We start from the raw sequence: 13,374 nt of genomic DNA on the forward strand, positions 1-13,374 counted from the left end.
TCACTCATGTTTAGCAGTTGGAAAACTATCCACAAGGGGGCACCATTAACAGTCAAGTTAGCTACATTTAAGCTAAGTATAAAACAGACTGATATTTTTATCTTCACCACTTTCAATTCATCTTTACTCACATTCTCATTTTGGAAAGAGTGAAGGAAGTTCCCTCCTAAATCACTGTCGTCCCTTGGTGTCCCGGGCGGGTTACTCAGACTGCCCAGATTATTTGGAGAATTCTAAATTTGAAAAATAAAGTCACTTTTAGAAATATTATTTCTCTTTTCATGAAAATACAGAACTCAAACTGTGAAGACCCATGTGTAGAATTTCTATATTAATTTCTAATATTTATCATAGCTGATTACCTTGGGAATTCCATCTATGTCTCCGGAGCCTGTAAAGAACAGCAGAAACCATGAGGGGATTAATTTAGTTTAGATTAATGTGATCAGAGGGTCAGAGTTTTGGAAATATCAGGGGATATGTAATTGGAAAGAGTCTCTACCTAATGAGCCATTCATGTGGTGAGGCTCCATTCCCCCCATGGGGCCGTCTGGACCCAACGGGAACTACAGAGATAAAAAAAAAAAAGAGAAAAAGAAAAAACCCCAAAAGAATTAAAGCTACAGTGAGAAAATAGTAAAGTTGGCAAATCCTGATCCTGTGATAAGTTATACATCACATATATGACAAGTATAATGCTCTTACTTTGATAAACAAAAGGTTTATGATGTTATACATAAAACTGTACTAGTTAACTAGGCAAATAAAGGGCGCAGATCCCATTTTTTCTTATATATTCTGTATGTTTATATACTACTCCAGCTACAGACATTTGGGCCTATGCTATAAATGCCCATTGGTCTGGTTTACTGGTAGTATGGATATAACAGAGCTGAGTAACTCACAGGTCGGTTCCCTGTCTGCTGCACTGAGTTTATCATCGTGTAGAGGTTTTCACCAGAGTTAGTGGAGTCTGTGAATGAAAGAAATACAACATTATCAGTGTTGTCTTAAGTGAGTGTTAGGAGATTATTAAGGAGTTATTAAAGTTAGGAGTTATTAATGTTAGGAGTTATTAAAGTTAACCAGAATACCAGCTTCCTAAACATAACATTTGCAGGCAGCTACTCTGTGTAGCAGAGGGTGTTAAAGGGGAAGACCATGTACATTTATTAAATTCATTATAATGACCAAATAGACTTCAAGTAATCACAGTTGGATATAAATGCTGGACCTGCTGGACTGGGCATGATGGGCGTTCCCGGTGGACAGCCTCCCCCTGCTCCTCCTGTAGGACCCTGATACAATAAGAAGAACAATCTCTTCAAGACCTACTTTAGAACTTACTTTATTAGCCATAATATTAAAATGACTGTCTAGTTTCTACAGTCATTCTTTATTTTATCAGCTCCACTGGCCACATGTGCGTTTACATTTACTTTACAAAATCTGTCCAGTCCATACCTGCTCTGTGGTGGTCCTTTAAGGGTATTGGCCATTGAAAAATAGGGTGTGCAACAAATTTACTACAGCCTGTAATTGCAGAACTGCAAAGTGTACCTGAGTGGTCAGTGGAACTGATAAGTAGTTAATTTATTTAAAAAATGTATTTTATTTAAAATTTTAAAATAACAATAAATAGAATATATACACACACACACACACACACACACACATATAAAGCAGTAAATTTATATTAAATATGTATCTTACCACATATGTGCCAGGAGATGATGATGAATATTGGATCTAAAAAAATAAAATAAAACAGTAAAGTAACGTCTGTAAGTTCATTGTCACAGAATTAAAGCCTCATATCTCCACACAGTTCTCTGTTGTAAGGTATGTTAATGTAGCTGTAATTCTGAGGCATATCTATCAGTCCATTTAACAGACAATTAAACATCTGATTATTATTAAACAATTTTTCAAGAATGAAATTCAAATGAAATCTAAACCAGACAGAAACGTAATCTCAGGATAAAAGCCAGGCTTACTGTATTGCTGTTATTGGGATTAGACCACGGCCGTCCGGTCCCTGGTCCCCTGAACAAAGGAGGTAAATTCATGTGAAAATTAACAGAACAATCCACAACAGACACAACTAATCCCACACAAAATATCCAGAAAAATTCTAAAATCTCTGCAGTTCAAACATATCTCGATTTATTGAGAAAAGAAAAAAAATCTTATTTCCCTGTTTGCCATCAGATGAAAGGGTAAAATCTTACATGTTTGGAATGTTTGGACCCATAGAGTTTGGAGGTCTCATCCCACCACCGTATGTCTGTAAGGATAACCAGGGATCAGACTAGAGCAGCCATGGGGAGAGAGCAGAGAGAGAAAGATAATAGTTAGTTTAGTTCATCTTAGAGGGACACAACTGAGGCGAATTTAATCCATTCATGTGATAAGGGGAATAATGAGCATGTGTGTATGAGTGTGTTCCATATGAGTAAAATGATTACACACAAGGGGAGCTAATTTTGGCAATAATTTTAAGAATATTGCTGCTTTTGTTACTGCTTTTTTTTTGTAACATATACAAGGGTTGGAACTCAACTGAAAGGGCCATTATCTCAGAGTAACACCTGGAACACCTGGTTTTAGACCACAATAATTTATTAGTATGGTGTAGAGCCTCCTTTTGCAGCCAATACAGCGTCAATTCATCTTGGGAATGACATATACAAGTCCTGCACAGTGGTCAGAGGGATTTTAAGCCATTCTTCTTGCAGGATAGTGGCCAGGTCACTACGTGATGCTGGTGGAGGAAAACGTTTCCTGACTCGCTCCTCCAAAACACCCCAAAGTGGCTCAATAATATTTAGATCTGATGACTGTGCAGGCCATGGGAGATGTTCAACTTCACTTTCATGTTCATCAAACCAATCTTTCACCAGTCTTGCTGTGTGTATTGGTGCATTGTCATATATATATATATATATATGTACACACACTTTATTAATATAAATAAAACCTTATTACATTAAATATTTATAAATAAATATAAATAAATAATAAATCAAACCTGTGGTCCAGGTCCCATTGCCACCATTCCTCGTGGTACACTCATCCTCTGCATGGCGCCCAGGTTAGGATGTCCTGAAGACATCCAAAGACAGACTTAAATACTTTTTTCATTTCATGGCTGTCCAAAAAAAACATCCAAAATGTATCCAATACAGTACCTTTATAGGAGAAGGAAACAAAACTTTTTAAATGGTAAGGTTATTTAAAAGCCTTTAAAATATGGATTAGAGTTGTTATGTGTATGAAAGATCAGCTGATGTATATTTTCATTGTGATTAACATTGTTGTGCTCTGTTTTGGAGGACAAGGCTGGACAACCTTCAATAACGTGGATTTAAAAAGTGAGAAAAAAAATTCCTTAACTTTCAATGAAAATCAAAGAAAAAAGATTTAATTCCAAGTAAATTTGGAGCATTTCAATTAGTCAAATCATGAAAGTATCACACAGTGTGAAGGACAGCAGCCTCAAAAATGCAGATACATGTTTTTCTTTGGACAGGAAAAATTAATTAATAGTTTTATTTTCTCTAAGACATAGGTCACGACTAAGGTCAACAAGCCCCCAGAATCTGAGCAGTAAAACAGTGGAACTGTTCTTTTGTGATGAAGCTCTGTCCAAAACCTTTGAGCCAAGTCAGAGCTGTGTTTGTGATTCAGAACTAACCACCCAGCCACAGTAACTGATCTCACTCATGTTTATGAGGCTGAATGCAATCAAATCCTCAAAACATGTACTGTAAAGCCTTCCCAGATTATATATATTTAACTTTCACTCCTTCATTACCTGGGGGTCGTGTTGGATCCATTACATTTGGAGGTAAGGGCTGCCCTCCAGGAGCCTGATGGAGAGATGAAGAGAAAATGATGACAGATAAGTGAAAAAAAATCAATACGGAGGCCCAGAGAGACCATTACTTATATTCTGTATTGGATATCCAGTCATTAAAAAAGCTCCAGGTCATCAATCTGGTCTCAGTCTCACCTGGTTCCCCATTCTGACCGGAGGTCGAGGCCCTCCAGCATAACGAGGAGACATGAAGGGCTGCAGGGAAGAGAGTGTATGGTTAGTAACTGTGATATTAATAACAGCTGATTCATAATCATAAAGAATGATCCCTTTAAACTCTAGGGGTCTATTTAAGGGTCCATACATCAGTTCCTCACTCTAATTTATTATCGTCAACAATTCATATTAGCTATTAAATAGCCTTAACAAATATAAAACAATTCTTAAAGGGAAGAAATAAATGCAGAGAAAAAAAATAAAGCTTTATAAAAAAGGTAAATAATTAAAACTGGTAAAAAAAATATTGCGCTTTGTGTTAAAGTGCCAGTCACAGCAAAAGCTTGAAAGTGGAGGAACAAACACAAAGTCCAGTGAATGCCCATGCAGGAACAGGTATTAAAGGGCCCATACTATAGTCTCCTTATAATTATTTTTCCCCCGATGTCCAGTTGTTATGTTGGTGTTGTGCTGTGCCTCAAAATGATTTCATCGTGATCATTTTCCAATATTCCTGTATGACATACGATTAGGAAAGCTGGGTTTGGTACTGCGCCTTTAAGATTGAGGAATGTAAATGAGTTCTGTCGTGATTGGCTGCTTTATACTGGTTGCACCCTAGACAAAAAAGTCCTTATTACATTAGTGAAGAGTGGATGAGGCTGCACTGCTGTAGGCTGAAACCATGGCTGTACTGTATATACTATATACAGGTTATATACAGGTATGGGCCCTTTAAGAAAAGAGACTGAGTGTGTTTCATCTGACAAGAAAACCAGGTGTATGTGTGTGTGTGTTTTATTACCTGTGCGTGTGCTCCCATCATGTTAGCGTTAGGTGGAGGCTGAGGGGACGGCTGGGAGCCAGCAGGACCCTGAAGGGCCACAGGAGAAATGCAGGGGGTGGGTTATAAAGAAGCAAGAGGAGAAAGAAAATGGCAGGAGAGAAAAGCAAAGCAAAAGATAAACAGATGCATTACTGCTGCGGTGAAGCTGAAGTAATACGGCTAAAAAGCTGGCGAGGGTTGTGTTATAATGTAGATATAAGAGAAGATAATTTTTTTGTGTATTCATAAAATTGTTAATTTTTCTTTTATTTATTTTTTTTAAATACGTTCTACATCATCAATCATACTGTATGTATTACTAGTTTGGAAACGAAAGGGTTAAAACCTTGAAATTGCCTGTTTAAAATGCCAGTCAGGTTTAATTTCTCCAAGTTAAGTTTTTAGGTACAAGTAAGGGAGTTCTTTGATTGGTTATGGCTCCAGGGGCTGAACTGAAGACATTACACTAAGTAACAACAAAACAAAGCAACCTGGACGTTCTAGATACCTCACTGACACCCATATGAAACAAACTTGAACTGGGCTGTGAAGCAGTGGAACTGTGTTCTCTGGAGTGCTGGAGCACCATTAAATGCCACTCCAACTCTTTTTTGGACGACGCTTTCCAGAACTAACCAATCTATATCAGTGACTGTCCTCACTGATTCTCTGCCATCAAATCTTTAAAAAAAACTCCTGATGAGTGTCCTTCATTTCAGAGGAAATATGGCATATATGTTATTTACTAACTGAATCATAGAGGAGATTTTCGATAAGGCACTGGAGAAATTAGCCTCTAGAGGGCGGTAGTGTTTCAGAAGAGTCCAGCAGGGCTATTTCAACTGGCCTCGTTTCACATTCGGCCGACCAATGATGCATGGCTCTGCTCTGAGATAATGGCCCTTGTTTAGTTGAGCTTGAGAGAAACTTATAAGCTTGTGCTTGTGTGTGTGTGTGTGTGTGTGTGTGTGTGTGTATTTGTTTGTGTGTGTGTATAATTTTATTGTCGTCCCCTGGAGGATCTGGACACTTTCTCAGAATGCTTTTCTAACCCACACATCTTTCCACATCTTATCACACTCATAATAATATAGAGCCATTATTCCTAGAACTCATCCACAGATTCCTGGGCATTACATTCCCTTTAAAGGGCCCATACCCAGCATTCTCCTTGTATTCTTTTCACACTTACAAAATTTGTGTGGTTTAATATACAACAAAACTCCCATATTTAATTTTAAACAGCCATAATCAGGTATTTGTTTATTCTTCAGAGAAGCCTGACACCGTACCTTTAAGATTTATATATGTAAATAAGCTGAGCTGTGATTGGCCATCCTTAATTGTGCCTAATTTAGCCTAGTTTGAATAAACTGTTATAGAAATGTTTAATATCCATATATGGACAACGTGAACCGTAACTTTAATAATGTGTATATTACTTAATTTTTTTTTTCAAAAACATTTAATGGTTTATTTTTTACATTGTCATAAAACAGCTGTTAAACAGATGTTACACTGACGCCTAAGAGGGTTACACTGAGTGCCCTAAGGGAATTGCATACTAAACAGATTTTAACCCTGACACATGAAATAATAATACAACAAAACAGATTTTTGTTTAAATCACACATTATGTGACCCTTTAATTAAACTTTTGTTAATTTATAAATTTTGGATCATATAATTTCTGAATGCATCATATTTAGGCATTTACCAACATTTGTTTTTACTTTAATTGGTCTTTCATTTAGTTCACTGCATCAGTTAAAACTGTTTAAATTGATTAATTTCAATTAAACCATCAATATCAAATTATTGTCTGAACTTAACAGGGAAACATCATTGAGCTGATGAGAAACACCACAAATCCTTGGCATATTAGTACTCTGTTCTTCATTCTGACCTTTTTACATTTCATGTACTGGTGGTAAAAAAGACCAAAACCACAAAGGCTCTTTTTTTGTTGATCTGCAGATCGGTGTTTCCATTTTTAGAGGAACTACAGCTGACTACAGTTGAACTACAGTCTGAACCTTGGCGTGAGGTACGAGGTCATACAACAGACCTCCCACAGTCACCTGTATCATCATCATCTTCCTCTGAATCCTCGTAAAATCCATGTCAACAACTGAGCCAACACATTTTGCACACAGACTTTTGGAAAACTAAAAATACATTTTTGTTTCATGAAACAACTTTGTAAAATTGTCTAAATGTGTTTTGCTGCTGTAAAGTACAGTTTGAATTTTCTGAATATTTATTATAAATAATGAGCATTTGACAGGTAGATGGAACAAGGTCGATGAAATGGAACAAAAATGCTTAGTTTTACTACAAGTAACATCATACAAATCGTACCTGGAATTGCTTCAGTTTTGTTAAATTTATTCTTGAAATTTACTCCTGTGTTTTCATGATGGTAGCAACAATTTTGTAATGGTTTAGTAAATGCACAGGAACGCACTTCATTCACAGTTCAGTAGAGAACTTGTCCCAAAAGCATGGAAGTTTGTTTCGGTATTTCTCTTCAATAGATGATAAAAGAGCCACCTCTAAAGATCATGTATCATATTTGATACGTTTGGCTTTATAGGATTAAGCATGGCCACATTCTCATTCAAGATGTAGTTATAGAAAAAAATAACAATGACTTACAACAATACTCACACATAAATAACATCTGCTAGTATTTGGTGTTAAAAATGACTGATGGCCCCTTTAAAGGACGCCACGGCTGGGTGGTGGAGAGAAATGCTTCTGGACGAGCTATGCGTGATGCTCTGGTTTGCTCTTACGGTCAGCAGTAAAAGTAGCCGAGCTTGGTGAAGCTAGAGTGGCTGCCATTAGCAGCTAATGGTCGTAATCAAACCGAATCCCAGTGGACGCTGGGCTTGGCAGATAAGCTCGGGTGGAGGAATAATAGCCCCTCTGTGTGTGCCTTCTCAAAACTGATGGCACGCGTGTGAGTGTGTGTGTGTGCGTGAGTGTGTGGATGTGTGGTTTTGGGCTGAAAGCTGATGGAGAGAAAGGTTAAAGTGGCAGTTTGGCCAAAACGCAGTAGATTACTGAGACAGGTTCTCTTTAGTCTGCACTGCAGCTACAAAATTCACACTATTTCAAAAAGTTTGTGATCACCTGCTTGCAGCACACGTAAACATGGTACACTAATCCAGGACTAGTAAATTTTTATTATCTAGTCTTTATTATTGTACTTGAATTAGGGATCAAACCTATTTATTTTTAAATATATTTAAAGATACTCTCCAGTGTCAATCCAGTGTTTAGCCTTGTTAGAGTGTATGTGCGCGCATGGTGGAAGTGTATTGTTTATATGTGAATAAGTGTTTAAGCCTCGTGGCTGATCATTTTGACCACTTTCAGTGTTCCAAACACAGTCTCAAAAACATGGATTCAGATAGTTAAGGTTTCTGACATCATAAACCTAAGCAACCAATCCTGTCAGGTTGCATGTTGGGGCCTGTAGTTACAATAGCTTCATAACTCCAGGACAAAAAGTAGCAAACTTCAGACATAAATCATGCCTTAGTTAATCCACCACATTCGTGTCAAGCCAGGAATTTTTCAGCAAACTATCTTCAGTAAGGGAACTGATAGGAATGAAAGCCTACCTGGAAGAAACCCGGAGGCAGGGGACCCCCTGGAAGACCGTCTCCTGGGGGCATGTTCCCCAGCACAGGGCTTGGAGCAGCTGCTGCACTCTGTAAATACACAAAGTAGGTCACAATTCATTGTACTGTTGAAAAAAGACCATAAACATGATCTCACATTTCCAACTGACACCTAGTGGCCTGGATGTATCAATAAAGGCCACCCTAGTGTGTGGCATGAAGTGACTCATTCAGAGACTCGGGTCAGTTGCACTCATAATTAAAGACGTTCATAAATATTGTTTGCCATTTTTTGGTGGTAAAAATGATTTATCACTCATTGAAAAGAGCTTTTTTCATGAGAAGCTTTCATTTCTCTCTTGTTGCCAGAATATTTAAATTTCTTGTGAAAACCACTCAAACTAAAACAAAACTTCACAGAAGAGGCTTTATCAAAACTTGATGAATGGACTCTGCCATGTATTCGAGAGCCGTCCTCTCTGAGAATATTCTCAGTGCTGTGAAAACGGAAGCGTCAGCAAAATCAATAGAGGAAATGTGTCCTGGATGGCTCTGTGGGCTCATCGCGGACGGGTCATCTCCGTAATGAGCCGCAGATTTAGCAGGAGTCAGGACTCTAATCAATCACAGTCAATTACACTCAGCATCATTGAGTTTTAGAGGTTTATACGCAGCGTTTTCTGACAGCACTCCACATTTCATGCAAGGCAAGCATTCCCTTCACTAATAATGACTTCATCGCTTTATTAATGCTGCTGTCTCTGAGATAAAAAACACTTCTCCAGCAAAATTACAACCCTACAATATATCAGCAGGGTCTTTGGACACTGTCCATAAAATTATACTCTAAAGTATGCATTTTGTTGTTTTAAACTTCACCTATTGTGGAAACATGTTCACAATCACATAAAACCAGTGGGATGCTCTGGAGCAGCGGCACATGATCTTGAGGTCACTGTGCTCCATGTTAAGTGACAGCTAAAGGGCTATAACCCACCCCTAGCACTGAACTGTGGAGTGGAGTCCCATCCAATACATTGATTTAAAGTGTGTTTTGGAATCTAGAACTAATCCTCCAACATCAGTACCCCATCTCACTATACTCTTGCAGCTGAGTACCAATAAAATCTTCACAGCAATGTTCCAACATCTATTGTTTAGAAGAGTGAAGACTGTTACTGCTGCCTCTGGTTATTTAAAGGGCTTATCTGTTCACTTTTGGGAGCCCAGTGTCCTACTCTGGCTGTGTCCCAGCTGGAAGTGGAGAGTGTGAAATGTGATTAGTAGAAGGTCAGGGTTTAAATAGCTTACAGCAGGTAGATCAGGCTCAGATCAGCTCTCACTCTGAGCTCGTCTACATAAGCTCAGCTCATTACCAGGTGACATTATTCACCTGGGGGGCATGTGCTTTCTTTGAGACATATGAAGCCAACCCACCACTACTTTTCAAACCACTGTGAACGAAAAAAAAAAAAAAAAAAAGGGAGAAGAATACAAACTGACCATATCTGTCACATCACCCAACACAGGGGCCACCCTACCCACCAAAGACACCCAAGCCTCAGATGGCTGCAACATTATCAGCAATCTAACCTGATTACAGAGGCAATGTTTACATTGCTGCTCTACTCCAGACCCCTATATTACTTGTGTTTTATTTTTGATTCAGTTAATTCCTGACAGACATGAACAGTACAACATTTAATAATTCTCCTGCATTTTCCACCTCAAAGTTTCTGGTAAGATAGGACAAATACAGCAGTAAATAATTCAACGGAGGGAGTGAATTTTTTATATTATCTTAGTAGTAGTTTGTAGCAGATACTGAAAGTAACTCTTAAAATTAAATTAATAAAAGAATAATAAGAAACAGGCGGCACGGTGGCGCAGCAGGTTAGTGTCGCAGTCACACAGCTCCAGGGACCTGGAGGTTGTGGGTTCGATTCCCGCTCCGGGTGACTGTCTGTGAGGAGTTGGTGTGTTCTCCCCGTGTCCGCGTGGGTGTCCTCCGGGTGCTCCGGTTTCCTCCCACAGTCCAAAAACACACGTTGGTAGGTGGATTGGCGACTCAAAAAAGTGTCCGTAGGTGTGAGTGAATGTGTATGTTGCCCTGTGAAGGACTGGCGCCCCCTCCAGGGTGTATTCCCGCCTTGCGCCCAATGACTCCAGGTAGGCTCTGGACCCACCGCGACCCTGAACTGGATAAGCGCTTACAGATAATAAATGAATGAATGAATAATAAGAAACAATGAATTACATTAAAAATGTATTGTCAGTAAAAGTTTTTTAAATTATTGTAATAATATGTTTATTAATCTGTAGTTATTCATTCCTCTGGCTCGTGTTTAATTCTGGTTAATATATATAATCATCAAAAATAACCATATCATGTTTGGATAAACAAAGACGAAGTACCGTATTTCATCAGACGTGAGTAAATACTTAGTCTTAGAAATACAGATACAGATTTTAGTCCAATTCCAAGAAAATGAGGGCTTACAGCTTTTATGTAAACTTTTCTAAAGGCTCCTGAAGCTCCACCCACTGTTTATCAACACCATCTAATCCCCTCACACTGCTGGATTAGGCTAGCGGCACATATTCTGCAGCTTTTCTTCAGCTCTAATCCTCTTTGTGTCCTAAGATCGCAAACAGAGATTAAGAGTGAGATTAACTCGCTCTGAAAGAGGGAGGTCTCAAAGAGTCAACAGACGGTCCAATAAAAGCCCACAAACACTGACCTGAAATACAACAGAACACAATCCAAGTTTTACCGTTTTTTGTACTGAAATGGAGAGAATCAGACAGAGAGGTGAGAAAGAGAGAGGGAAATCAAGATAGAAAAGGGAGAGAGAGAGATAAAGAGACAGATAGAGAAAGAGAAGGAAAATGAAAAATAACAGAGTGAAAAGATAAAGGAGAGAGAAGAGAATATCCAAAATTCAGATTAAAACATGTTCATACTGAATGTAATTTGAATATATTCAAATATGCATCAAGTAATTACATTTAAACAACTACACTGTAATATAAACTGAATGTACATCAAAACAACACTAACTTTAGGACTAGCTCTGCCCCATGCTGAGTTTTACAGTGGACAGGTAAAGGGAAGGGCAGGTGTTGCGTCCATTAGACCAAGTTTAGGAACATGTTTCTCCACAGGGGGATTTCCAGCTGTTAGCCTTAGGCCGAGCTTAAAGACCTGTAGTCCAGCTTTTAGCGTCTTTCACATGAAAATGAGGCTTGAGCAGGGGTGGGGGCTCATTAGAGCGAGTGGATGACGCAGCACCAAAAACAAATGGAAGGAAAATTTTCTATCATATTCGACCACAGTGTTTTACTTGCTGAGCCTGTTCTGGACAGTTTGTCTGCCTCTGAATATCATTCCTGTTCCGTACAGTGTCGACTCTTTTTTATCAGGTTCAGTACGGTTGAAAATTACTCAGATTGCTCTGATTCCATTCATCATGAAATATTTACAAAAGGTGAAGGACAGCTTCTGTGTTCAAATGATGCTGTTAACTAAATATGCACAAAAATAAAGATAAAGGTTTTCTCTTTTACAGGGATATGTAACTTGGTGTACGGTATAAAGAGAAGCTTTATATTTGGTGGTTACTGGTGGTATTGCTACATTAAGGCCCCGTCCACATGGATCCATTTATTTTTTTTTTAAATTTCCCTCTCTCCGTTTTTGAAAATCTCCCCATCCAGGCGACTATGAAAACAGTTGAATTACCACAACCAGTCCAGTAGGGGGCCATAGTAACTCTTAAAGGCACCAAAACACCACAACGCAGAGGATTAAACCCAAATCACTCCATACTCCCTATGTAGTGCACTACACAAGTCCTAAAATTACTTACTCTAGATCTTAATACTGCATTACATATTTCTAATACAGCATCATTTATGTTTATTCACATGTGGGAATCTGAACTTTAGTGCTAGCTGCATGTACATTACAGATTAATGACTTACGTACTTCACTATTGAGGGAGTGAGGAAGTATTTGCCTTTCATCCAGAGAAAGACATGCTCAGTGATGTCAGCTTAATGTTTCCATTGAACATTGACCTTAGTTGACATCATAAAAGTAGCCCACAAGAAAATGTGCCTTCTCTTGAGACACATGAGGCCAGTCCACTGCTTCTTTTCAAACAGCTGTGATTGCAACGCCACTGAACACTTTAGGACGTTGGAGGAGAATGCAAACTGCCCAGTTCTCTTACATCAGCTTACAGACATTAGTCCTAGCAGTGACTGGGGAGAGGGGATTGTCCTATGGATCTAGGGCTAGAAATTGGACTCTAAAAACTCTTGAACAAAACCTACCCAAGCATGATTACATCCATATTTAAGATATGGTCCCTGTCCCAACTTTTCGATTATGCATCAATTTCAGAATTATTGTAAAATATTGATGAAGTTACACTTTTATAATCATGCTGAATATAAATAGGCTTTAAAAATCAATGCTCTTTTAAATGCTCTATATTTACCCCCTGACCCTATTTTTTCAGAATTTTGTAGTAAATATTGTTTGAAATATTCTTGTTTCCGCCAGCCGCCCAACAGAGGTTCAGTTTAACTTCTCTGATATTAACCAAAAAGTACAGCCTTGTTCCAACCCCAAAAATAAAACTGCAGCCGCCCTCCGGCTTCAACCAAAAGTGTTGGGACGCTTCAGCTTCCTGAATCAATTACTCTTATCAGTCCATCACTAACCCCTACCGAGCCTGGCACAGAGCTCCAGCAGAAAAACAAAAGCAGCAGAGTCAAAACACACAGAAATACAGCCCAGCATCCACTTCCTGCCCTTTAATCACATCACACCCGAATCTGCACCACTGAGCACTATACGGCCCTTTATCACA

At 38.6% G+C, this 13,374-nt stretch overlaps 1 protein-coding gene across 2 annotated transcripts in view; it reads right to left on the reverse strand.

Annotated features, from left to right (window-relative positions):
- The window catches only part of LOC136675581 (single-stranded DNA-binding protein 3-like), a 30,193-nt gene that overhangs the window by 2,016 nt on the left and 14,803 nt on the right, over positions 1-13,374 (reverse strand). The window contains exons 5-17 of one of the 2 annotated variants that reach the window (XM_066652204.1): positions 8,495-8,584; positions 4,842-4,910; positions 4,016-4,075; positions 3,818-3,872; positions 3,032-3,105; positions 2,232-2,311; positions 1,998-2,046; positions 1,714-1,749; positions 1,235-1,298; positions 906-973; positions 503-566; positions 363-391; positions 132-233 (exon numbers count right to left, since the gene is read on the reverse strand). In XM_066652204.1, coding sequence (XP_066508301.1) covers positions 132-233; positions 363-391; positions 503-566; positions 906-973; positions 1,235-1,298; positions 1,714-1,749; positions 1,998-2,046; positions 2,232-2,311; positions 3,032-3,105; positions 3,818-3,872; positions 4,016-4,075; positions 4,842-4,910; positions 8,495-8,584 — 840 coding nt within the window. The remainder of the gene's footprint in view (positions 1-131; positions 234-362; positions 392-502; positions 567-905; positions 974-1,234; positions 1,299-1,713; positions 1,750-1,997; positions 2,047-2,231; positions 2,312-3,031; positions 3,106-3,817; positions 3,873-4,015; positions 4,076-4,841; positions 4,911-8,494; positions 8,585-13,374) is intronic. The other variant, XM_066652205.1, reaches the window with a different exon arrangement.

The sequence above is a fragment of the Hoplias malabaricus genome, chromosome X1 (genome assembly GCF_029633855.1).
Source record: "Hoplias malabaricus isolate fHopMal1 chromosome X1, fHopMal1.hap1, whole genome shotgun sequence".
NCBI classification, from domain to species: domain Eukaryota; kingdom Metazoa; phylum Chordata; class Actinopteri; order Characiformes; family Erythrinidae; genus Hoplias; species Hoplias malabaricus.